The 27,098-nt window shown below is 36.9% G+C and overlaps 2 protein-coding genes across 3 annotated transcripts in view; one reads left to right on the top strand and one right to left on the bottom strand.

Moving 5' to 3' along the window:
* Nucleotides 1-9,354, top strand: part of CNGB3 (cyclic nucleotide gated channel subunit beta 3) — a 59,820-nt gene extending 50,466 nt beyond the window's left edge. The window contains exons 15-18 of the mRNA XM_059485759.1: nt 659-777; nt 5,173-5,319; nt 7,815-7,995; nt 9,121-9,354. Of these exons, the coding sequence (XP_059341742.1) occupies nt 659-777; nt 5,173-5,319; nt 7,815-7,995; nt 9,121-9,354 (681 nt within the window). The remainder of the gene's footprint in view (nt 1-658; nt 778-5,172; nt 5,320-7,814; nt 7,996-9,120) is intronic.
* A 3,068-nt stretch (nt 9,355-12,422) lies between these two features.
* The window catches only part of CPNE3 (copine 3), a 28,918-nt gene continuing 14,242 nt past the window's right edge, over nt 12,423-27,098 (bottom strand). For both annotated transcript variants that reach the window (XM_059486117.1, XM_059486124.1), the window contains exons 8-17: nt 26,755-26,844; nt 23,354-23,452; nt 22,128-22,214; nt 21,482-21,541; nt 20,377-20,510; nt 19,897-19,951; nt 19,744-19,795; nt 18,968-19,101; nt 16,654-16,890; nt 12,423-15,268 (exon numbers count right to left, since the gene is read on the bottom strand). In XM_059486117.1, the coding sequence (XP_059342100.1) occupies nt 15,158-15,268; nt 16,654-16,890; nt 18,968-19,101; nt 19,744-19,795; nt 19,897-19,951; nt 20,377-20,510; nt 21,482-21,541; nt 22,128-22,214; nt 23,354-23,452; nt 26,755-26,844 (1,059 nt within the window). In that variant the 3' untranslated portion in view covers nt 12,423-15,157. The remainder of the gene's footprint in view (nt 15,269-16,653; nt 16,891-18,967; nt 19,102-19,743; nt 19,796-19,896; nt 19,952-20,376; nt 20,511-21,481; nt 21,542-22,127; nt 22,215-23,353; nt 23,453-26,754; nt 26,845-27,098) is intronic.

The raw sequence follows: 27,098 nt of genomic DNA on the forward strand, positions 1-27,098 counted from the left end.
CATTTGTGAATACACTGAAGGATCAAGTGTGTCCCTTCAAAGACCAATCCCAGAATTGCTGTTGGCTAAGAAGGGTGGAAGAGCAGTTTGGTGTGTTTGCTTATACAGTGCACAGGATAAAAAGATCTTTGACTACAGCTGGGACTCTGACACAACAGAGGGAATAAAGGACAGCAACAGATTCAATGCCTTGATACTGCAGTCCGATGCAAACAGTTCTTAACAAGTTATGAGAAATTGAACTATCAACTTATTACAGCTTGATTCAGAGCTAAAAGGCCTCTCACTTGTATAAGTCTACTATACAAGTGACCAACAACCATAGCAATCTTATTAATGCTGCAACATGAAGTAGGGAATGTTGGAGCCACCTTCCCCCTGGATGTGTGTCAGTCTCACCCTATTCACCAAGGAGATGCTGCATGCAATTGGAGCACCAAGTGAAGAGACAGGAAGTGCAAGGCCCTTCATTTTCAGTCCTGGCTCTGTTGCTGCTGCTTTTTCACTTTTAAAACCAAATTGCTGCTTTGCCTCATAATAGTGGTACACCCTCTGCTCATGAGAGAGTAGAAAGATATTTAAAGAAGAACCTGTAATATAGTTCTAATAACAAGAACCATTGCTAAAACATGGGCTCTTTATGCGTTTGTATACCCAGGGAGAGATTGGCAGAGAGATGTACATCATCAAACAGGGTGAAGTTCAAGTCCTTGGAGGCCCTGATGGTACCAAAGTCCTGGTTACTCTAAGAGCAGGAGCTGTATTTGGAGAGATCAGGTAGGTTCTTCACAGTTTTGAATATTTTTTTTAGAGCTTGTCAAATAATCAGTGGTTATTTAACTTCTCTGTGGTAAGTGTGACAGTGGGGAGGCTAGAAAGTGAGTAGGATCAACAAAGAGGACACTGAGCAAGGAGATGCATGTAAGTGAAGGAAAATCTAAGTGAAGCACCAGTGATTAAAAGAGTAAGATCTGAGACCAGTGTTTTGATCAATGCACACAGGGATATAGAGATAAATTTCTTCTTTAGCATTTTAAAGATTTAACACATCTCTCTGTTATACTGTCTGCAATACAGGAGGACCAAATGTATTTTATTGTCTGTATAATAAGACTAGGTGCCATTAAATGACAGATGGCAAAGATAAAAATTAATCTCCAACAAAATAGATACAAAAATCTAAAATAGCAATTAAAACAGTTAATTTAAGAGCTGATTAAATTGCTGAAAATCAGACAACCCAAATTGAAAAAGTATTTATTTAAAAGCATACAAGACAACAAAAAAGGTGGATAGACCAGATTTTTTTGTCTGAATTTATCTGGATGAGATTTTTTTTGCTGGTGGCTACAAATGGTTTTTATATTCTGCATGTACTTTCTATGCAAAATCCATTAACTCATATGTGCTAAGTTCTCCAGTTAGCCAATCAAGTGCTAATTTTTAGGCACTGCATCCCTCTGCTGGGGATGGCCCACGGAAAAGTAATAAAATAAATGTGCTGCTGTATGTGATAAAATGGATCCTTGGTTTCTTCCAGCTGCCTTCCTGTTATTGTTAATTCTCTTGCTGGTAGCTTTAATCTGCCTTTCAAAAAGCAATAATCAGCTCTGGTCCAGGTTTACATTTGTCCTCTAGTTGTGTCTCCCTTTGTAGTAGGGAAACATTCCTGTTTATCCAGTGATGTGAGTACAGAACTTGCTCAGACCTCAAGTGGAAAACACCTGATATATCTCAGTTACAGAACTTGTTCATTAAGTGGGAAAGTGAAATTATATTAGTTCTTGGAGAAGGTTATATGGGAGATATTTCTCTGTGTGACAATATAATTACCTGAGCAAAGCCTCCAAACAAAAGGCTGTATTGTAAGTTATGCAGAAAGATTGAGAATGAACTCATCAATAAGGGCTGACTAATGAAAAGACAGAAGAAAAGCTAAAGCAGCCCCCCTATGTAACACACACATGGTTCTCAATTATTTATTAGTCTGGTATTTGAAGTGAGAACTTTGTATTTTAAACTGAGAAATGATAACTGTTGGTTTCAAAACAAGGAAGTGATTTTTACACTTTTGATCCAACACAGGTGAGCGCTTGTTTCCATGAGAGAACCACAGAACAACCTTTAAAGATTCATTTCCCTGTACGTGTTACTCTGTACATAATTGCCAATACAGCCAGCAAAACCCCCAGCAATGCTATAACACTACACTTCTAGTCTTGTTTTATTCATCACTGACCTACTGCAGCAGCAAACCCATTCAGACACGTGTAATTTGCATATAAAACATCAGGCAGTGGATAAACTCAAGGAGAAAAATCCACAGCAACTGGCAGACACGATGCACTAAGCTTATCAGTAGAGATATGCTCTTCCTAGTGGCAAGGTGCTAGAAAATAATGAGTTTGTATTGTGCCTTTCTATATAAATTTTTTCAAGGTCTTCTGAATAGAGAATACCACAGGCAAATGGAAAAGAATATTCTTTAATGGATTATGTACTACTTTTTCTAGGACATCCAAGTTTTCCTCTCACTTTATAATGGTTATAACCTGATATCAGGTTGATTTCCTTCTGATTTCCAATTCAAGATTTATTTGGAGAAATATGTCAGCTTCCTTCTGAATGGATTAGGCATATGATTTATATGCTTGCTATTTAATCTAACTCTGTTAAAAATGTATGTCAATGATGCTTAAAATTCTCCAGGAGCAAAGGAATTGAAGAAAATAAAAACTGTTTATTTCCAAAACTTCCCTGAATTATGCTAGAGAGCCAATGTAAGAGTAACAAACAAACATGTCCCTTGACAATTTCATCCTTGAAAATTATTACAGAAAGGGATTAAGTAATGGGAGTTCCAATTAACATTTTACCCTCATTGCTACATCTATACTTTCCTGTATAGATATCAGTTTGGGGACGTAAAATAATTTCAGAATCAGAAGCAAACAGATTGTGGTCTTAATGAGAGCCTGTCAGCAAAGACAATTCAGAACAAGAGAAATTCAGTTATACAAGCATTTCACTAGCCCAGAGAAAGTTGCACTTGAAGCCAGATGCCCTCATTCATCCATTTACTGGTATTTCCTATCAGAAAATGTTAATTCTGGAAAAACTAAAACATTTCTCAATTTTATGTAAATTTTTGACAGGAAGATCTCTAAATGTTTGATCTCAGCATCAGCTTTCAGTTGTTTTGTAATTTTCAACTTTATATAAAAAATCCAAACTACAGGGACTATTTAGTTTTGTGAAAGATTATGTTTTCCAGTACTTTGGTCCAGGATTTCCCTCAAAGTAGTAGCTGCTATTTTTCATAGTCTCTGCCCTTTGGAGTTTGACTTCCTTATCAGAAGCAAGATCCAGACTCATTTCCCTTTCCTGACTTACCAGTTCTCCTCATATGCACATAGGTGCCCAGCTGAGCCACCACAACCCTGCATGTTCAGCTGATAACACAAGCCATTCCCCAATTTCTATTAACAGTAGCTTCCCACAGAGATCAGCTATAAAAACAATGGGTAAGCTGAGTCATCACTGAGACAACTTTTTAGTGTGAAATTTAATTTGCTACCATAAGAATTCCAAGGTTATCAACTTCTACTATTATTAGAGCATTTGATTCTCAAAACTGGAGTAAAAACTGTTAGGTAAAAAAAAGCAAATTTTGTGATTAATATAGATATTGCATTACCAAGAATCCCTGCAAGGCAAACGTATCTGTTTTAAAAAATTTGGTCATGTAACTCTTCACACACTAACCTCTAACCAAACCAGATTGAATGCTGAAGTACCAACTTTGTCCTTAGTCAAAATGATTCTGTTTGAGCAAAGGCTGCCTTACTTGTAAAATTCACCTCACAACATCACCATAATGAAAAAGCTGATCTCTTTAGTCCCTGTCTACCTTGATAAAATGAGCTTTCTCTTAGGAAAGCCTAAAAATGATTGTTCAATGACTTGTTGAGAAATGATTCATCAGAGCTCAAAAGATATTTGCAATTTTCTTTAGCAGATTTTCCTATTGTGCAAAGAGTTTTATTCTATCTGAGGAATCATAGAGAATTGTTTAAAAAGAAGATTATAAACTGCATTTTCAGCTTCATTCCATGTACTGATTGCTGTCTTGAATTGCAGAAAAACACACTGTGGGCATGTAAAACTAGCCTTGCACACACAGTTGCAGAGGTCTCCTACTATCCTTTATAAATTAAATATATTAACTACACAATTCAATACTTAGAAATATGCTTTATAAATATCTTTAATATTAAAACAAATATATATCCTTTATTATTACTTCAGATCAGTATTGATTCCTATTTGCTGGGGTTCAGAATATCTTTTTTAATTACTTTTAAATTTACATAATACTAAATGCTCTCTAAAAATATTAATTCACTGGGAAATCTTTAAAGGATAAATTTTGGGGTAGATCTTGAATAAAGTGATAGAGCAATTTTAATAGTAAGGACAGAATGCAAATTCTCTTACTTACCAGCAGAGCTGACAAGTGAAGTCTCTTCAATAGCTTGGTGCAGGATGAACAATTTATTTTTATTTGTACATCTAATTCTTTCTTATATGTCCCCCCTCTGGCCAACTGCTGCTAACTAAACAGGTCTAATGTCTTACCTTCAAAACAAAATAGCCTTCTTTTTCTGGCAGACACATTTGTAACTGTCAGCCTGAAAGATCTTCCTAAACTGCAGTGTTCATTGCCAACATCTAACATGAGATGAGGTATGTGAGAAAACCGAAAACATGAGCCCCACAAAAGTTATTCACTCACGAAAAAATCCTTGGGGGAGAATCATTTATTCACTGTAAATAATGCTGCTCTACTACTGGTGCAAGTAATTTTCAGCAATAAAACTGAGGATATGCCAAGTTCACATAAGAACTAAAGAAAGTGCAGTCTGAACTGTGGGTATCTCTATTAGCAAAACTTGTCACAGTCCTTAGCAGCTACATGTGCCTGACCTCCAGTGACAATTTGCCTTCCTGAGATGGAATTTCTAATCCCAACTGCACAGGGCCTTTACAGAGCACTGGACAGAACAGCCAGCCCCATGAGCTTTACAGTGACTTTAGTGGAGAAGCAGCAGCAGAGAGATTCCTCACTAGGGCAAGTAACACTGTGACTGATGGTGTTTATTTTCATTCCAGCCTACTAGCTGCGGGGGGAGGAAATCGAAGGACTGCCAACGTGGTGGCTCATGGTTTTGCCAACCTTTTCATTCTGGACAAGAAAACACTCAATGAAATCTTGGTGAACTATCCTGACTCAGAAAAACTTCTCATGAAGAAAGCAAAGTATGTCCTAACAACAGTTTTTAAATCATACCATTTGGCTGCAAGGTGGACAGTCGTGACTTCTAGACGATTTGCATTCCTTTCTTGGAAAATAACAGTTGTAAACACATTTGGTGCTAGGGGTCAGATTTCCCTGGTAGTTTCTAGTTGAAAGCATGGTCTTGGAAGGAATCCAAGGGTTGTGGAAATGTGGTAAGTAGAATGAAATCCTGAATGTAGTTGCCTCATGCATTATATTTAAGGTAGCAATAAAAAAAAATAGGAGACAGGGACACATATCAGTACTTCTTAAATTACCAAGAGAGAAACTGTAGGACAGATATTGGTTAAGGAAAAGTTTTTCAAAGATGCAACAAAACATTTGCAATTAATTCTACAGAGATATGCTTCAATGCACCCACAGATTTGTATGAATTTCCAAAACCTTAAGCAGCAGTTAGGAATGGATTGAAAGTAAGGCCTGACAAGATGGAACTACACAAATCAGATACCTGTGCATTTCATTGAAAAGCATTCCTGAATGGGATTTCAAGCCAAGATTGCTTTTCACCTTCCTTTGGCTGTAGCTTGCTAGGATCACCATTTTCACAGCTTTGAAAGGGCAAAGTGTTGTCAGATTTTGTCATAAAATTATGACAAAATGAGTACCTTGCTACCTTGTAAAAGATCCAAATATTTGAAACAGTTTGTCATTATTAGTATACTTCAGCACCCCTAGTGGTCTTTACTGTTGTCTCGAATTGCTATCAAAGGTTTGAAGGTTGGTCACAGACTTGAAATTCCCCCAAAGACTAAACATAGCACGGGAGAGACATTTTGTTGTTTGGAAATGCTAGCAAATGGCTGCACTCACCCTGTTGTAACAGCCCAGGTAGTCAAATATCAGTATCTTGAGAATCATGATGCCCCTGAGGAACAAGGAAACCAGACACAGAATGGGCTGACTGCTCAAATGTCAAAACTAGCATTAACAGGTAGAAAAGGGGACCAAATGCATGGACCAATGATCCCCAGCATCAATCATTCCTGGCTTTTCTCCAGCTTCTATCTAAAAGTAGTATGACCTTGTTACTCCTGTCTCTGTCCCACACTGCCTCTTCTCTTTCTTGCCCACCCTAGGTATATTCTGCCCATCCATTAAATTCTGCTTCCTCCAGATAGCCTTTCTAAACTGTGGAGCTAATCATACACCTTCTATATCTGCACTCCCATTTGAGCTCAAAGACCTCTCTAGGTATCAGACTAAAAACAAGACATTCTGTTTGATTTTAAAGATATGCACTACCTGCCCTGTGCAGGAGGCCACGTTCCTTACCAGTCAAGGCATCCACAAATTCTGCCAAAACTAGACACAAAGATGAAATTTGTACCCTGTTTTCATAAAGATTGTGGTTATGGTCAGTTTTGGAATGAAGTTACCAGTTGCTCTGCCCTGGAAGGTTTCCATTAGAGTTCTTTTTGGCCATCTGACACCCTTAAAGGGATCCTTGAAATAAACTGAAAGGATTTATTCAAGTAAGAAATTTGTTCTATTATCACCTGCCCAATAACTCCTGTATGTTTTTTGCATAATAAAGCATGCAAGCTGCTAAAGCATACCTTTTTATAATTTGTGACAATGAAATTAAAAAAAAGAAAAAAAAAAAGTAAAAAAAGTAAGTAAACCCTTCACTTCTGAAATTCCCAATGTACAAGATGCTGGAGAATATTATAGCATTATGGGATTTACTATACTTCAGACTGTGAATATAATCTTCACTCACAAAGAACCTTAAGTTAGGGCTTTTGCAAGGATAGAAAAGTGGCCTTGAAAGCATGGGAACCCTCTGCTTTTTACTGGTCCCATTTATCTTGGATTTTTAATCTAATCTTTACCCTCATTATTCATTCTCAGTTCTTGTCATTATGGCTGCAAATCAGTGCAGCTACGGAACGGTGTGAAAACCTAGTCTGCCACAAGGCTGGCAGTAGTGTTTGTATTGTCAGGGTGTCTTCTTCTACTGCAGAGGACCAAAACTAAGTACCACTGTCTGACCTGACCTGTGAGAGATGAGCCACGCTGGAAGTTACTTTGGTAAAGTATTTCCTCCAAAAGTGCCGACTGGAGTCCTGGTGGAGCACCAAATGCTCTCTGGGTTTGCATCCAGAAGGCCAGATAAGAGACTGCCATCTCAGGATGGGGCACCCATCTCCCTACACACCTCTTCTTTCCTTATCTTTCTCTTTGATCTCTTTTGTGACACCTTAATTTGAGCCAGCCCTTGTTTGTCCTCCAGGATATAGGTAAGCAACTCCAGATTTGAACAGTTGCCTCCATCTCTACCAGAGCCTAGGGCAAAACTTTTACTGTTTCCCATTTTGCTCTTGTCACTTGACCTAGGAACCAAGAAAGAGCCATCAGATCTTCAATATCATAAATGTGGTGTTTCAACTTTGCAGGAACTTCACTCAGTTTCACAGCACCATTGTGTATTCTTATCCACTTCTTTCTCCAGGGTGCTGCTGAAGCAGAAGGGGAAACCTCCCCCAGGACCACCAGTGCAACAGCCACGGGGCTTGGCCAGTCTCTTTGGGCAGAAACAGGAAACTCCAAAATTGTTTAAAGCAATGCTTGGAGGAAAAGGAAGAGAAGGCCTTGCTAAGCTGCTGCAGCTGAAGAAACAACAAGAAACTCAGGTAAAGCCACAGAAAACATTGTAGAATCTACTCAGAGGGCTTGGGCAAACAGAGTAGGTGAAAATGCAGCCTTGCTGCAATCAACAGCAAAAACTCCCAGTAGCTGAGATATAACCACTTTTCCTAATCTCTGTAAACACTAATTCTGAAATTTGGCTCCATCTTTCTGAACCTGGACTTTATGCAGACCAGAGAAAACCAAAGCAAGGAAAAAAAGCAAGCAAACAAAAAATCCTCTAAGAAAGTAAGGATAAATGGATTTTACAAAGGTCTTAAGGGCATCTGATCTTCTAATTTTATGCAAACAACAGTAAATACAGAAATACCCAAACACAGTAATCTGATCCAGCTGACTCGGGCATATGGTGAACTTTCCAACTCAGTGTCAGATCTCTGGTAAAAATCCTGAAGACAAACTATGAAGTGTAGCCCATACAGCTAAAACTGATTACATCTCTAATATCTTGCACTTATGAGAAAACTATTGTTTTAACTGATGAAAAATAATTCCCACATAAGACCTTGTTCTGAGAAATGTTAATGTTAATAAGAACCTGCTCACTTCTACATATTTACCCAAAGGTGATAGAATTATTTTCTTTATAGCTGAAATAGCTGTGGTTATATTTAAGTAAAATAAAGAACTTTGCACTTTGCTCGCATCAATGACTATAACAATATGATTGGAGCAGAAATACTGCTCATTTTAGTGTGTATTTGTGAACTTATTAGCAAATAGGCTTGACCAAGGAATGGGGGCAGTGTGAAGTATGTTAAGGTTTACATAACACTCTTTCTTTCTCCACTAGTTTAAGGACATAAAGGAAGGCGAGACCTAAGGAAGGGTTCTGTACCCCAAAACGGGTCTGTTTCATCCCCCTACATTAGTAAAAAGCAGATGTTTTTAATATCCACAAGTGTTTTCTAGGTTTTATACTGATATTCTGATTTGGAAATTGCATTTTTCATTTAGAAACCAATTTTCAGCATCTGAATAGAAGTTTACATGTGTTGCATACCATTAATAAAGTTGTCATGCTGTGCCTGTTAATGGCATGTGCAGAATAGAACTACTTCCTGAACTTCCTTTGCAGTATTGGAAAACATTAAACTTCTTGTTTCTAGGAAACGAAAGCTGAAACAGAGACCAAGCCTAAAGAAGAGGAGAAGAAACCTGTGGAGCCTGCAGCCCCCTCTGCACCCCCTGCTAAAAAGGAAAAGCCACAGGCAGATGCTAAGCCTGCAGTTATGCAGAGAACAACGAGTAAGGAGTCTCTGATCATTAGTATGACACCATCCCCCAGAGCAGGAGAAGGAGAGATCCTTAAAGTTGAAATTAAAGAGAAAGAAAAGAAATAGATGGTGCTGTGGGGTGTGGCCCCATCTATTTGTCTTGCTACATTCAGAGGCCTGGCTGGACTTTGCTTTTGGGTATAGAATACAAAAGTAGAGGCTACGTGTGAGAAAAATCTACTCCAGCTCCTCATCTTCCTGCCCTCCTCTCCTGGCACAACTGCACAAATTATTTATATTCTTAACCTTGACACTGAAGAAAGAACTGTTGGTGTATTAGAAATTACGGCTCAGATTGTATTTCACGACCACTTGTTTCTTGTTTTATTCATGCTCTCCCTTTTCTCTTACTCTTTCTTGTTCCTACTTCTCTTCTTCCCTCTCCTTTTTATCCTTGCTTTCTTCCTGTTGTTCCTGTTGCTCAGTTTGCTCTTAGCTTTTGTGTGCATTCTTTTCTGTTTTCTCCTCTGCCTCCCAATAGTTATCCTTTTCCTTGCTACTGGCCTACTGTTACTAAGGTTCCTTATGTTTATCTTTCTCCCTCCTCCCCTTATACTTCTAATCGGTGACCTGGGTTTGTGACCAGCATGGCTCAGAGCAGACAGCAGCTGCTATGTGTTGGGATGTTTTACCTCGGGACAGAGGGCAACATAACAAAAGCATTGTCAAAAAATAAATCCCAAAATCTGCAATAGGGAAGCAGATTATAGAATTGTTGCCAGCCCTCTGAAAGCATAAACATCTGCTCCAGCTGTCTTTGATTCTGACAAATTAACATGGGAAAGAGTTCACCCTCCAGATGTGACATATAATTTTGGGCTGCTGATTTACTTGCTTGATCTTGTCAAGGGGTTGGGCATGCTCCCTGTTACATCTCATCAAGTAAGCACTTGATAGAGCTGTCTGAAGAATCTTGGTATCTAAACCAGCTACTTCAAAAATAAAGGCTATTTTATAAAAAGCTGGATTTACACTTTCTGGCTCTGCATTGCAAAGTTGCAACCCATGCTCCAATTGTTCATCTCCATCATAAACTTAGACTAATTGTGCAAAGAGAAACCTGTGTCTCCATGTCTTAGCTACACCACATTTGTGAACTACAGTAAATCCTTCATGAGCGCCACAGCTGGGGGATACAGCCTCCCGTGCAGGAGCTCCCACACTGCCAACCTTCTGCATCGACTCATCAGTCTCAGATGCAGTATTACACAAAAGCTTGAAGCTGTGCTTTAACTTAAACTCCCAACTACATTCTTTTCTTCTATGGGTTTGTATCTCCTCTCTCTCCCAATCCCCTTTCAGATACCACTGGATGAACAGTTTTGTAAACAAAAAACATTATGCACAGGCCAAGCCAAGAAGTGGAAAAGCAGGCTTCACAGCTCCTTGGCTGACCAGCACCAAGGCACCATGCCAAAATAAAACACTCACTTTGCAGGCTATATATGACCCTACAGGCTGTGCATCCTGTAGGCCTGTTCTTTAAAGCCTTTCAACTTCTGTAATCACAGGCAAAACTGGAAGCCTAACCAGAATCAGTGGGAAGTTTCTCCAAGTAAAAGCTGAATGAGTGAATTCCATATGTTGCATATTCCGCAATCCTCTGACGAGACCCAAACCATAATGTCTTTCAAAAGAAATTTCTGCTGCATTAGCAGTGAGGTGAAGGTTCAACTGCTTTTTGGAAAGAACCATCTTTATTTGTATGCAGCTAGTCATTTGATATGTATGAAAAAATGACATCACAAAAGAGGGAGAAAATTTTAAATTGTTTCATAAAGAATTATTCATCTATTGCACATCCAGGACTGTCTCAATGAAATCTCAAGATTAGAAATACTGCTGAACTGTTCCATGAATGAGACTTTATATGAATAATAATACTCTATGAATTGCAATATATAGTTTCACATCCTTTTTGTTGAGAGAGTTGTCAAAGCATTATGGAAGGGGGGAAAATATTCCCCATATTTTAGCATCTTTATATGAATGAGTAAAGCTCACTCTCATTGAAAAGAACCAATTCCCTTCTGCCTGCACAAATGCTACCAGGTAATTTTGAATGTTCTCTCTATGCACATATTTAAGTTCATCAATCACACACTGACATAAATTACAAAGTAAAGGCTGAGACTGCAGCACCAAGTGCTTCAGTGCAGTGACAGAGCTTCCCACAAATTGCTGCTTTGCTACAGCTCAGGTTTGCAGAAAAGTTTGACAGTTCTATCTACAAGACTACTGTTATGTACAGCTCTTAAGTTCCTTAGACCCAAAAGAAACTAGGGGAAGTATCAGTGCAGAAGACAGTGGCCACACATAAAGAACATCCATCTGGTTTTCTGTGACATCCTACTTTTCTGTCATTGGGGTATTTTTCCTCTTCCCACAATTCCTCCGTTCTCAGGGTTGGCAGGCACAAGAAGGCTGCACAAATCGAAGTTGCAACTATTTGTATGGTTTTCACCAGACAGAATGATACCAGAAAGTTGTATATTTACTACAGGTGTTTATTAATTACGTCTTACAAGATGTAAGATGTAATAAATTCTTTCAGGAACTAATTCCACCCTGCAGATTCTAGATTAGTGAAGAAGCAGAATGAATTGCTCTGGTGCACTTAGAAGATGCAGTTTCCAGTGTCACAGTTGTCTCTGTGTGGAATCGCATTCCCCTGCAACACTGGCTCCTGTATCTTAGTGTCCTAATTCAGTCCCTCAGATCTGGCTACATTTGAATGTAAAGAAACTAAAGGGTAAAGTAGGATAAGGTATTTGAAAATTACAAGTAACCATCTCTCTATGCCTCTCTAACTAAAATGCAGAGATTGTTCTGGGATAAAAAGTTTTGAATAATTGTATGAAACAGCACGCATGGGAGAACTCTAATGTGGCACAGAATAGGAAACAGTCACAGTTAAAACTCTCCAACTACAGAATAGCTTCTTGCTAGAAGCCTGTTTAAGATGCTTTATGAAGAATAAACTGCAGAGTCGTAACCACTAAGTGGAAAGGCATTTTTTCCTCTCCCTTTTATACTTGTTATAAATCTGTGGCATACTTACCATAGGAATCACAAAAACAGCATTTAGCATTACACAGGACATGCTGAATACAAAAGCACCACAGAACAGTATATTGAAATGATAGTTTTAATGCACAGGTATTGTAAATCAGTTAACTTCATCAGAACTGAAATACATATAAAAGTAAAAAATTCTGGTTACAGGTGAGCTCTCTGCTGTACATATGTATATATTATGACCAATACAAGGCAAAAAGGATCTGATGACAAAGATTGCCATACATCACTTCTATCACAAGGTGGTGCCAGTGACCTACGAGCACATTCACTTTACAAAACTTGGACAACATTTTTCTTTGTCACCCGAAAGCTGTTAGTGCACTTTTAACACGTGAAAATAAACAAAAAATAGCAAAACAGCACAGTAACTCCCCTTGACTCACAAACTGCTGCATTTCTTCACTCAAAATATCACTTCAGCCTACCCTGGAAGTTTTCAACAGGCATTAGCTGCACTTCTCTAAGTTATAACAGTTCTTGCCACGGTCCTGTCTAAAACATTTAGTTTAAAAAGAATAGGGCACACTGAGAATTAGATGTTGTTGATATGCTATTTTAACTCTCTAAGCTTGAGGAACATGGGAGCAATTCTCTAATAAGAGGTAATGAAATCTCTACCATAGAAACTCAGAATTTATGTGTAGAACGCAGACAAAACAACAGGTTTTCTTTTACATGCAGCAGATACTTAGTATAGCAATACATACTAACACACTTAAATGCACTTCCATGGCAACTTAAAATGGAATTGGTAACACATAACACAGGTGCAGCATTTTATCTTTGGCAGACAGCTCAGAGGAACTTCAGTAGTATCCTGTACTTCTATCAGTAGTACTCCTATCATCCACTACAATTAATGCAAAGTATTAATACTGCATCCAGTTCTCTGTGTACATGAAGCAGACAGCTGTGAAACAGTTTACTCTTCCAAAATCATTCACTCTCAATTTGCAGCAGTGTGATTTAGGTTTATTATAGTAACTTCCTCGATCCCAATATTTTGAGTTGCATATGTGATACGACACTTCATTGTAATTTATACATAAAGTAGTAACAGATTTTAACTACACTGATAAAAAGATGATTACAGATTTTTTTTTACATAAATATATTAATTACATTTTAAAAAAAGAAAGAGCTTGGCTTAACATGAAACAAACTCTCTTCCTTAACATTTCACTACTTGATAGTATTTAGGATCCCCTTCCACCAAGAAAAATGGAGTGGAGATAATATATCCATTCATGATTGATTGATAAATGTCAACTGTCTACAAAGCATTTGGTATGTCTTGTTTAATATAATCTCAATAGATATATCCTTCACCCATCAACGTTAATGTGAATTCAGACTTTCTACAGGATTATACATGTAAAACACAAAAAAAACCCCCAACAAAAAACAAACAAACAAACAAACAAAACCAAAAAACCAAACCAAAACAAAAAAAGCAGCACACTATGCAGCTCCAGCAGCTAAAAGTCAAATACACTATGACCTGGTGAAATCTTGAGTGTCCAAGTGTGCTAAATTTAGCAGTAGCCCATTCTGTTCTTACATACTAGAGCCAGACCATTCACATGAGATAAGTTGGATGTCTAACTCTAAACCACTTCAAAGGTGAAACTGCAAAATTAATGTTCAAGATTGGCATTTCAGAAGTGATAAATGTGACCTTTCCATCCACTTATGTTACACACAGTGACAGGCTCAGAGGAGATCCTCAGCAAGCAGTATGCAGCTGGAGGTCAAGAAACTTTCATTTATTCACTAAGCAAACACATGATTTACACTTGGTATAAAAGGTGAAGGGAAAACTCAACCCAAGTAAATAAATCAGAAATGTTTTGCCCTAGAGAAATGCAGTACGATTATAGGATTAGGGCTTGAGAGACTTGACTTTATTGAGTCTTCCTAAAAGGAGAGAAAAAGGGAATATTGGGTTTTTGTAGGCACTTTTCATTAGTGGGCTCATGGAAAAGCAACATGACTCAAAATATGACAAAAGTAAATACAAGTAGTAATTTGAAGAACTTGCTTTACCTCAAAATATGCAGTTCTAAATCAGAGAAAACTTTTAAACTAAAAACCAAATTCCTACTTCACAAAAAGCCCTTTAAATATCAATAGTCATGACTGTTTTATGGGGGGGAGGTATGGAACCCCAAAACAAAACCCCTACCAAAATAAATCTGGAATTTCCATTTTCCAGTACACTGCACATTGGAACACTTACAGCCTTTACAGTAGTAGCCTCATAGGCCAGTACTACCATGCTGAGATGTCAGAGGTTTACCTTAATTCACCCTACTTATTCCCATACTACCTTAAGAGAAGGCATAGTATGAAAGAATATATACTTTAATGACTTCTTTGGCTTATGTTCACACAGCCCTGAATCCCAGGCATTGCCCAAAGGCACTGAAGTAGCAAAGAAGAAACAGCTGTGCAAGGAGGGCCTTTACACTCTGTGGCACTTGTCTGAATATGAAACACCTGTATCAAAATTGTGTTATGGTGGCTTAATAGAAACTCTTTTTTCCACTCTTATCAAAATCAAATGCATCCATGTAAGCACTCTCTCTCAAATCAACATGAAACTTAAATACCATTACATTTTTGGCCCTTTAAAGGCACACTTGGCAAAGTGATTTGTAGGCAAAAGCTAACATGTGGCATCATGATACAGAGGCATGAGTACACATATACAGAAGTATATTGAGAACCAAAGTCTGTAGATACAGCAAGTAAAGCAAGCACAAAGTCTTTCCTCTGCTGAGCCCATTCATTTTGCAGCAGGATTCTTAGGAGGCTGAAGTTTGTAGGTGCTGAAGTAGTTCACCACTTGCTGAGGGACTTCTGCCAGGACACACTGAGCCAGAGCTTCTTTGGGAGACTTATAAAAAAAGAACACCAAGCATCAGTTTCCACTAACTGCTAATGAAGATTCTAAGGCAAATAATAAGCACCTCCTCTAGGAGGCCAATTTAAAGTCTGACATTTTACAGAGGATTTACACAGTGCCCTTGTATGACAAACAGAAGCTTCCCTCTTACCTTCTCACTCCTGTTACCATGAATCAGATGGCTGTCTTGTGCCATCTGAAGTAACAGGAGCTGAGTAAAGGGCTGCCATGTCTGAAGACACCTTTTGTCACATGAAATATGCAGTGCAGGTATCAGACTTCAGCCATGTAAACATACTTCCACTATCTGCTTAAGATGACCCTTCAGGGATTTGTCTAAATCATCTGCAATCTTTTGCATCAAGTCTCATCCACAATAACTATGGATGAGCAGCTATGAGTATTTCTATGGAGCAGCTCTTCTGTAGATACTGTTTTTACTGTAAGACTAAATATCCATAAGAAAAAAAATCTCTTTCTCTAGAAACTGAAAGCATGTGAATATATAATATACTGAGCAATGACCCTAGTTAATCTACATCCAAGCGCATTACTTGATAAGCATATTCTGTATTGATTCTGCTTTCTCATTTCAGTTTGCCTGAGTTACTCAGATTGAACTAAGAATTTCTATTAAAAGTAAAAATATAAAAGCAAAATAAGAAGTTGTAAGGGGTATTATTAACAAGTTAATACGAAGACATGAAACAAAATTAGAATATATATTTGGATGGAAATAAAAATATTGATATTATTTGCCCATCCTGAGGAAGTTTTGGTGGTTCTTATTTAAGTCAACTATTTTCAACATTATGACACTTAAAATTTGACTTCCATTGGCCTACACATACATTCTTGGATTTTACAGAAATTAAAGAATACCAGGACTTCATTCTTTCGCCAGCTTTTTTTGGTATTTACTTTTATGAAAATGAAAACTACCACTACTACCATGGTCACACAGAGTTTCTACTGATTTTGACCTCCCTGATTATAACTTAGCCTTGAATTTTAATACTGCACTAAATTGTGAAACTAATTCACATTCATAAATGGGCATCTACAATAAAAATAAAAATTACCATAAGAAAAAAGTAATAGTAAGTTTTTCCTCACAAATAAAAAAAACTATCCATTCATTTAATCAAGTCTGAGGGAGTTTACAAGGGTCATTCAGGTGCAGAAACTAGCCAGAAATGCAGTGCTGGAAGTAGAAACTGAGGGATTTGGGATTTTTTTTTTGTATTTGATAAAGACTTGTTTTAAGAGTACATATTGGATACACCACACAAAAGCTTAGGATTAGATGCAGGACATCCTAGCAAGCCCAGCATACTTCTACAATATTTATTAAGCATATCAGTAAGATTACTTACATTTTGGAACTTCCTGAATGGCACAAATTGGACAATGTCTCTGACAGCTGGTTCTCCTGATGAGGACCTAAGAACTCCATCGTCACCATCAAGAAACTCCATGGCATCAAAGTCTGCTCCTCCCACACCAACAATGATAATGGACATGGGCAACTTGGAGGCATTAACTATGGCAGTCCGAGTTTGGTCAAGGTCTGTTATCACACCATCCGTTATGATCAGAAGTATAAAGTATTGCTGTCAAACCAATAAACACTGTGTTATGACAAAGAAACAGCAAACATTTAGCCATGTACACTTAGAAAAACCCACATACAGATACACATACAAACTCACAACACTACACTGTGTTGTCACTTTGGCACGTTCAGTGCGCTCACTGAATTTTACAATCAAATGTCTAATTTGTGGTCAGGCTTCATCTGCACAATCTGGAAAAACTTGTAAGGACAACATAATCTTTTATAAAAGGTGTCAATAAGCAGCCACCATTCAAAACTCCAGTGGTATCACCGTTCTTTCCTCCAAAATCCCCAGACAAACCAACAGTTAACCTATTTCCCCATTATTTGTTCTGAGATAGAAGGCAGTTTACTGAGGTTTTGGAAAGGTAACATCTTTGAAACTTTTCTATTTTTTTCTTTTCTGGTCTATCAATACCTTTATGAAACACTACCCTTTACTTCATTTATTGTATCCAGAAAGTCCTAAATCACACCTTTCAGTGCTGAAACACACAGCCATTTCCAAATTCCTCTAATTATGTTTTCTAGTTGCTTCATGAAGTTAATTATCAAGGTATCTTTGTAGTACACCAGTAACTTAATTAACTACCACCTGAGTTGCTTCCACTATTCTGTCGGGGCTTCTAAAAGTTGGCATCCTCACTTCTGTTCTGGATTGGAGCACCAAAAATGAGCTAGAAGTACCAAGTCTGGAAATTAGCAAACACTTTTTGAATTTCCAGTGTTCCCTCACTTCATTTCATATGATTACTGAATAGCATAAATTCAAGTCCCCAAAGATTCCCCCCATTATTCCTGGAAGCCGCTCTTCACTACTTTCCTTCCCATCTGCCTTCATCTGCCTTCATATAACTGTTCTTCCCTTATCTTGTCTTTTTCCTTGCTTTCTGCCAGTCTGCTCCCCCACGTCAGCAAGAACATCTATAAAGCAGTTGTGACCACAGAAAGCTATAAGCAACTATAGCAGGATAGCACATCATACTGGATTTATTTCTCTCTTCTCATACTTCCTCCATACTGGGAAAAAAACCAGCATCAGAATCAAAAGCCAACCCCAAATCACTATGATATGTATTAAATGTCAAGGTAGCAAATTGTCTTCAATACATCCTTTCAGGCAGGAAAAACAAATCTCTTGCTAGGCATACTACATAAAAGTTAAAAAAAACCCAAACAAAAACAAAACCAACAAGAGGTTTGCTCCTTTCCTGACATATAGACATACATACATATATGTATATTTATACATACATATTTTTATTTTTTTTACAGCTACTAGTAAAGGACTACCAAGGTAAAATCTTAGCAGCCTCATGGCATATGAAAATCCATTGCTCCTTTTCAAATTGGTTTCCACAGATAAATTTACATTTTAAATAGCTAATTTTATTTCCTGATTTTACAGGACATCCAATACACCAGTATTTGTTGTCATCCGTGATTTAGGATTTTGTGAACTTCCATGCATTATCAACATGACTAAATACTCACAACTTGGTCTTCAGAATTTCTATTTTTAATATGGTCAACAACTCATGTATAAAATGTTAATATGAAGGAGGGCACAGCCCATACAGCACCTAAACCTTTATAGTACAGGTAATTGTCTGTGTTGGTACCTATGTGTCAGGAGCTATACCATCCACTTCTTCACTACCTTAGTTAATCCTCTCTCCCAGCTATCTAATGTTAAACAAGGGCTAGTTGAATTTTTTTCTTAGCTGAGGTTAAATCACTGTCTTAGATATAAAGGCCTAAATTAGACTTTAGCAACTGTATAGCACTGCAAGAGCTTTCAACAGAAGATACCATAAAGGTGTTGTGTACTTCTCAGTTTCTATTTCCAATCTGAAGAGTTTATTTATTTAATTGGTTAAGAGGACTGTTACGTACAATCTGCAAAAAACAACTAGTTTTTCTCTTGTTTTAAGGGCAACAAACATTTATTCACAAGGTAAAGCCCAACTGTCAAATGAATACACTCACAAATTTAAAAGAGAAAAAAAGTATTTCTAAACAAGAAGGACAATTAAAAAGTAGAGAAACAACGAGTACCATAAAGAACTTACAGATGCTGTTTGCTGCTGAGTAGCTGCAGCAGCAAATCTTGCCACATGATTTATAATTGGAGAAAAATTTGTTGGTCCATATAACTTCACTTGAGGAAGACAGGCTCGATATGCATCAACAATGCCTTGGATCCCTAGAGAACAGAAACAGATCTTTCATTTTTTTTAATATTAGATTTAGGGTATTTTGAAGCACCTGATTTTTCTAAAGCTGTATAAATCAGTTACTTGAGGTGATTTCGCAAAGATTTAAAACAAACCATGGTGGGGAAAAAAAGCCATGAGCGATGGAAGCTTTCCCCTTTGACCAATGCTTAAGGCACATACATAACATGATTTGCCTTGTGTGAACAGACAGGCCACATACTCTGTGCTCAAGGGTGTGAAACAACTACAGCAATTCTCTTCACCTGGCAGCTTGTGGTGGTTGGTAGTCTGATCAGAGAGGCCACACTGAACAGGCATTAGCAGCACCACACTCAAACCAGACAACTCCACACCAGCAGCTAAGTAGCATAAAGTGTCTTGACAGCACAAGAGAACTGTTCCCAGCCCTGTGCCCTGCCTGTTTAAACCACTTCTTTAACAAATCATTACAGAAGACAGATGCAATGCTATTTCACCTAAGTAAGAAATTGGTTATAAAATTTTTGCTGCTACAGGACAAAACAAATTAATTAATTACAAAACAAACTTCAGTTCATTTTTCAAGTGTCTTGATGCTGTCAACTTAGGTATTTTATTCTCTAGGTCTGATGTTACTTTCTCAAACTTACCATTACAGAATGGGTTTGAAGGATTAAAATTTATTGGGAACTCATGAGATACCTGTGAAGACACAGAAAACAAAGTCAGGACTGCATATACAATCTCCTCCTGAAGTAAGTGCTTTCAGCTGTCTTAGGTAGTGAATTTACACATTCCATTACCTGAAAGGAGGGAGGAATTTGTGCACCAAATCCAAAGGCTGGAAACATCTTATCTCTAAAGAAGCAATTTTAAAGAAAACAAAATCAGTACCTTCCATTAAAAGCTGCCATAGATCAGTAAGTATAGTTATCAGTGCTGCTTTTCATCATTAAAAATGTTATTTAAGAGGCAAAATTAAACAGAAGTTCCTCACTGTAATTGTTTCTGGGACCCAAAGTAGTCTTAAATACCGAACTGGCAAGAATGCAAGCATATATTCAAATCAGTGCTGCTCTTTTCATCCATTATGAAAAGCCCTGCTGGTCTGCAGTAGACACAAGCTTACACTTGCAATTATAGGATGGTATTTTAGTTCTATAACTTACCTCACAAGTTGCATTCCAGTATATCTGCAGGCATATTCAACACTGGTTTAAAAAGCTACCACAAGTGTCTATACATATGTGAAAACATGATCCAAATAAAAATCTAACACTTACGTATCATAATCCTGAACAACCATCCCGACAGACCAAATGGCTGTTAGGTATTCATTAACTCCATCGGGGCTGAGGTAATGCAGAGAGTCCGGAGAGCGAGGGTCTCCATTGGAGCCTGTAAAATCTATCCCCACCTGCCAAATGCAGCATTCATATCTCATTGCTCTTAAAGGTTAAATTATGCTTCTTATCTCTGGCAAAGCCAAAGTGAAATCCATGAAAGAGTAGTAAACACGACATCTACAATTCTAACAGGCACAGAACTTGGATGCAGGTTTCTTGGAATATTAACACTCTTCAAACAATGTCCCAACAAAAGCCTCAAAAACTCTGCATCTCTCCAGAAGGGCCAAAATTACTTTCATCTGAATCACAGAATGGTTTTGCTTGAAAGAGGCCTTCAAGATCATCCAGGTCTAAGCTCCCTGCCATGGGCAAAGACAGCTTTCACATGACCAGGTTGCTGAAAGCCCCATCCAACTTGGACTTGAACACTTTCAGAGATGGGGCATCTGCAGCTTTTCTGGGCACACTGTCAGGCTTTCACTGTGTTTACTTTCAGTTACTATTCACAGCAGCTCTTCAAAATCTGGTAAATTAATTTAATTCTGTATCTTGATACACACACACACACCTTTCTTCTCAGAAGTACAACTAGTCAGGCTCCACAGAAGCCTCTCTGACTTCAACAGGTCTTTTTTGCTTTGGTGATGAAGCATGTTAATAAGGTGAAGATATCATACTGTTAGTTGTGATGAATTTGGTTCACAAATTACATAACTTAAGGGTTCTAACCCATATGATGACCTCTGTGTGCTGCTTTCAAAGAACAGTAAATTTCTCACTGATCTCCATCCACACAACTTAGCTAGTTCCTAATGAACATAACCATAGGTTCAGAACCATTTGCCAAGAGTAAAGACTATTTTTTTCTGAACAGACTAGAAGCACTCTGGCAAAATAGCATCCTGCTCCATGCTACAGAACAAAAATGAAGTTGACAAGGAAAAAAATACAATAATCAAATAAAGTACACAGCCAATCAATACTATACTTCAATTTGCTCCAAAACTCAAAAAGTATTCATATAAATGATTTAACTTACGGTGAAATTCAGCTGACACCCACCCATGATGTAATCAAGGAATGTGCACTCTACAATAATCTAAAAATAGAAGACAGAAATTTTAGTTTTTTCAATGGGAGAAAACCCAGCTAATATTATTGTAGCAACTTCTAAGGTTGCAAATATGCTGTTTTTACCCATTAAAAGCATTAGTTTTGCCCTAGAGCTATCCCACCCACTCACTGCAACCAGGATATCTGCAACACATGCCACCATACAGTCAGTATGGCTGCATGACAGCATCCGAATCAAGCCTTCAACAAAACTATAGACATACACCAAAGCAGCTCCAAAACAACTTTCATTTATAAAATAACACATAATTCTGTCATAAAATTATGACAGAGTTTTTTACTTTGCCATAAAACAGCAAGTTGGGAAATGCAGTGGTTCAGAAATTACTTAATTCGTTAAGTGACCTTTCTTCTCAAGATAAAGTGAAGGGACAAGGGGGGACAGGTATGTAATTCAGCTCTCAATTTGTCTTCTTGTACAAACCAGAGTCCCTTAAATATTTTCTGTATGTGGAACTTTCAGACATTTTAAAGTTTCTTACAATTTGAGGATGAAGAGTTGTTACACCTTAACACTTAAAACCAGAATAATTCCAGAATATATTACTGACCTCACAATGCTTAACGCTCACAATGCCAGAGTTTTTATAGTTCTTTTTCTTCTGTCTTTTCTTTTCATTGATGCACTCAAATTCAACCTGCATGAATGCAAACAAATGCAACAAAAATATTATCGTATCATTTATGTAACAAGTTTAATCATCTTTTATTTCAGGATTCATACTTTGGGCTTATATTAAAAATGAAGTTCATTTCATAATCCAGCAAAATTAAACCCAGACTGCCCAATATCAGCAAGAAAAAAACATTCTCAAGATAGAAATCCTCTCTTATCCAAAAGTCTACAAACATATTTGTTTTGACAAATGTATTTCAAACAAAGAAAGAAATTCTGTACCATTCTCCCTCTGAGGATTCTGCTAACAACTTTCTTTTTGCTAAAGACATAGCAATTCAAACAAAGCATCAGTGTTTCCAGAAGCTGTGGCTGCAATTACTATTATTTTTATTATTTAGTATAAATACAACACTCAAAATATTAGGAAAGTACAAGCATGCACTCTTGTATATAGATTCCAGTATTTTTAATGCAGAAATAGTTCTGGAGGTTTTACAGGACTAAAGGAAAATATGGTAAAACATAAAACATATTGATAACACAGATATCTATAAAACAAATACTTTTATGTTATTTTTGCTATGCTAACTTTTGTCTTCCACTTGTAAACCTTGCCTATTGAAAGGCTTGGAAACTATTATAGTTCATAAGATAGGAAGGGTAGTATCACTTTAGAAAAAAGCCACTTAATGTAACATAGCTGCATTTTTGTGCAGTGGCATAAATACTGAATTTTCTCATATTCACTGAAGTATACATAATAGTTAATAAGTGCCACATTTGGCATAAAGGATTAAATAATATTTGAAAAAAATACTACAAGCTTTGGTCTTTTAGCTGTAGTTAAATTTGTGCTGCATTCTGTCTTTTGACCATCCAGTGTTTTTTTATTTCTGTATTTTTATGATTAGTGAATTTTTTTTGTGCTGATGGTGGGACATTTAGATACATAATAATAAACTGTAACCACAACCCTAATCCTAGGAAAATGGATGAACGATGCAAATGCTGTTTCAGCCTCAACTACAATAGCAATGTCAAGGCATGACCTAGCCCAACTTGGAGGTCACCCATGGCCAGGTGACCCAGGTTTTGCTGCAATATGAATGAAACAGCTTATCAAGAACACCCAGGCACCTTAGACTGTGTAACACTTACAGGTGATGACCGAGATGCTTCCTTCAGTTTTGACATCGTTGTTTGAAAACTTCCTATGAGATCATGAGACCCATCACCATCGTAGTCATAGCACTCAACCTAAAATGCAGCATTACTTAGTGTAAGTAACAGAAATGGCCCTACAAAAACAATGAACACTGAAACGGCAAACCTGAACATCCCAATCCCTGTATCTTTTATATCACAGAGTTTTTCTTGCATTGAAGTTTTAGAACTGCATAGGGTTGCACTTAAAAAAAATTAAAATTGGGTAGATGCCAATACATTCAGTCTTGAATCTAATCTTCTACTCAAGTGAAGGAGAGATGAGAATACTAAGTAGTGTCAGGTCTTACATGAGGAAGTAACATCAATTATATTGAAGAACTATGTTTTGAGAGTGATGGGGTGTTGGGAAGAGTAGGAAAACCACACAGGGTTTTTTACATTCATCATGAATCTGAGCATCCAGCTAAAAATTTAGTAAATCAGTTATGTAAACAATCACAAGAGTTTTAGTAACACTTTTATGTTACTTCATTAATCTTCAAAATAACACAGAATTCATAAACATATGAAGGTTCAGCCCTGAAGCTAGAAACAATATATGAATTTTTATTTTTTAAGATCAGAAAACTTAAACAGTGGATCTGTTAAACTTTGATCTACACTTCATGGATCTGAATGTGAACTAAAAATCTCTTTTCTTACAGTGAGAGTTGAATGATAAGCTTTATTATTTAATCAATGCACTCTTCTAACAGCCCAATCTGCCAAAGAAGGCAGAAGTGAAAAACAGTTTGTTTTTTTCTCTTTGAAAATGTGATCAATGTACCTTTCTACATAAAAAGCTGGTTATCTATAAAAGCTTATGTGAATTTCATCCACTTCTGATATTTTATTTCAGTTCAGCAACACAGACATGAGAGCTAACTTAATCAAACCACATAAAAATATACTAAAATAATTTAATAATGATGATGATAAATAGAAACAATAATAAATCAAGAGTCAAGTAGGTATCCCACATTACTTGGAATCAAAATGCAAGCTTCGACAAAAATATTCAAAGTATGTATGGCTTAAACTGAACAGCTATTTGCATGTCCATCTTTCAAGTCTAAAAATATTGTAACTTACATTCAAGAATCAATTTAACTGATTACTTGAGCATTTCAGATAGAAATAAAAAAGCAAAACAAACAACTTCAACACACACTTGATATTCTGAAAGAAATTAAATTTCTGACAACAAACAGGAATATTGAAGCACAAAACATGATGTGTAGATTGGGAATTCTTCTGCACAGAACATACCTCTATCTTGCAGTTTGCACTACTACAGCATTTTGAATTCACTAATAAATAAAAAAATGCATGCACATGCACTGAACAGCACCTTAAATTATACAAGCAGCCAAAGAACCAACAGGCTAATTAATGTTCATGGCAAATACTATGTAAATTCTTCTGAATGCCATAAATTATGCCAATCAAATACTCAGCAAAGTGCTTCAGTAGCTGAAATTTAAAATGTAACATATTTCCTGACCCAATAGTTCTGATACCTGCTAGTACAGTTGGTAAATATATCTCCTTTTTATTTCAAAGGCATAAAAATTTGTCTTGCTTGATACGTTTGACCCATTTAAGCCAATTTTTAATATTTATTCCAGACAAGAGAGAAGCATTTCCTTTCTTTCCATATATGCCCTCCTGGACATGCAATAGCAGTAGGGAACAATGTGATTGAACATATTTTTCCCAGCAGAATTAGGCATGCATGCTCCAGATGAAAGACTCACATTTGAGACACAGAAAACCTTCACTGACTGCAAACACACTCACATGGAAGATAAGCATGAATCCAGAAGATAAAGGATCAACTTGGTTTGTGCACTGCTGGGCATACACAAACTAAGCCTTTCAAGAGGTGGAAAGCCACTCATAGAAAAATTGCTGGTGTTACTTACTATGCCAAACAGCCCATTACACATGCAACTGTATGCATACAAAAGTGTTAAAGGCATTGTTTAATCTTTCAATAACATTCCATAATACAATCCTGACTACATTTTAATGCTTGAAGTGATAGATCTTGCGTTTCTAAGTTAAGGCATAATCAAACAGCCTGTCTGCAAGTCTATAACAATTCCAAGTCAAGTCTATTTCCTCTGGATATAAACCTGCACTTCCCAGGCAAGATTTCAAAAAACAGGTGACAGAGCTGAGAGTAACTCTTCACAGATACATTTAGATCAATGGTCTATAGCTTTACTATGGCTGTTTACTGAAAAGGAGAAATATATTTATAGTATATGGAGATGTAAGAGCTATCACAGCTGTTTTGGGGACAAGGGAAGCAGAAAGAGATGAGATGGAAAAAACATAGAAGCAGCAAGGGAAGAAGGTGCTGGGCTTGTAAAGTTGTTCATTAGTAACTACTCCATAAATATGTATTTAAATCCATTCAGGTGCTGGTAACACGCAGATCCCCGTGGCTGTTAAGGATTTTCCAGGACTGCCTCAAGCCATATGACTAATACCCATTACATGCAAATCATGCTCTAAATTTCCCTTCCCAGAGGAAGAACATCAAATATAGAAGTTTGCTGCATTTGGGTTTTCAGATTTCTTTTTCAAATGCTAAAATACCAGGTTTCTAACATGATCATAATAGCCTATAAATGGCATTTTGGTTGGCTGTTTATCCTCAGTTCCATCCCTAAAGGTAATTTATGAAGAAAAATATTCACTAGTTAAACACAATTTATTCTAGATAAAATTGGAAAATAGAAAACATTAAAACCCTGGTAGAACTATTACTTCACAGGTTTGATTAACTTTCTGACAGAAAATTCAGTTTTATATGAAGACAAAAAGTTGCTAAAACTGATATTCACAAGTTATAGCTGACCCACATCTGTTAGCTAGTATATTAAGTCTAATTTATTTTATCAGGCAGTATATTAAAAATTTCATTAATGTTACCTGTTGCACCAATAACAAAGTATTACAAGATCCATCACATAGAACAAAGCATACTCTAGCCTTCAACATGCTTCTTTCACTGCACAGTAGCTAATACTGGTGGTGTTAAAGATAACATTAGAACTGTACAATAAAAATAAGAAGCTGCATTGGACGTTTCAAAGACATTTGTGTTCAGCTGGTTTCCCAGACTTTCAAAGACCAGCTTCTACCACACAATACATCACAAATGTGAAGTGTTTTCCTTTTTTCCCCTAAAAAATGTATCTGTGTCTTTCAAATAAGAAACCTAATATTTTCAATTAAATTTGAAACAAAAAACCTGCAGTAACTAGAATAACAAATCTTCCCCTTGTTACATATTTTAACTTTTAATGCATTAATTTATACACACATTTAATATATGTTACCTTGATTGACTTATCCATGTCACTGTAACACAGAGAATTGAGAGAGATTTTAAAGGGCCTCCAAACAGGATTCAGGTTGTTTTTAATAACCTGTTGGGAAAAAAAAAAGGCAGAACACTACTGTTCACAGGGGTGGAAAGTAACAATCATAACGGGTCATACCTTCATGCCATGATTTTTGTGTGCAAACAACAATTTACTAATATTGCTGTCAATGCACTACAAATCCCAATACACAGGATATAAATCAAGCTACTCTTACTATGCCATATTTCAAAAGAAAAAGATTTCTCTTTCAGCTCCATTTTTTGCTAGACTTCACTATCACCTACTTACACCCTTCA

This window comes from Ammospiza nelsoni, chromosome 1 (genome assembly GCF_027579445.1).
Source record: "Ammospiza nelsoni isolate bAmmNel1 chromosome 1, bAmmNel1.pri, whole genome shotgun sequence".
Lineage (NCBI taxonomy): Eukaryota > Metazoa > Chordata > Aves > Passeriformes > Passerellidae > Ammospiza > Ammospiza nelsoni.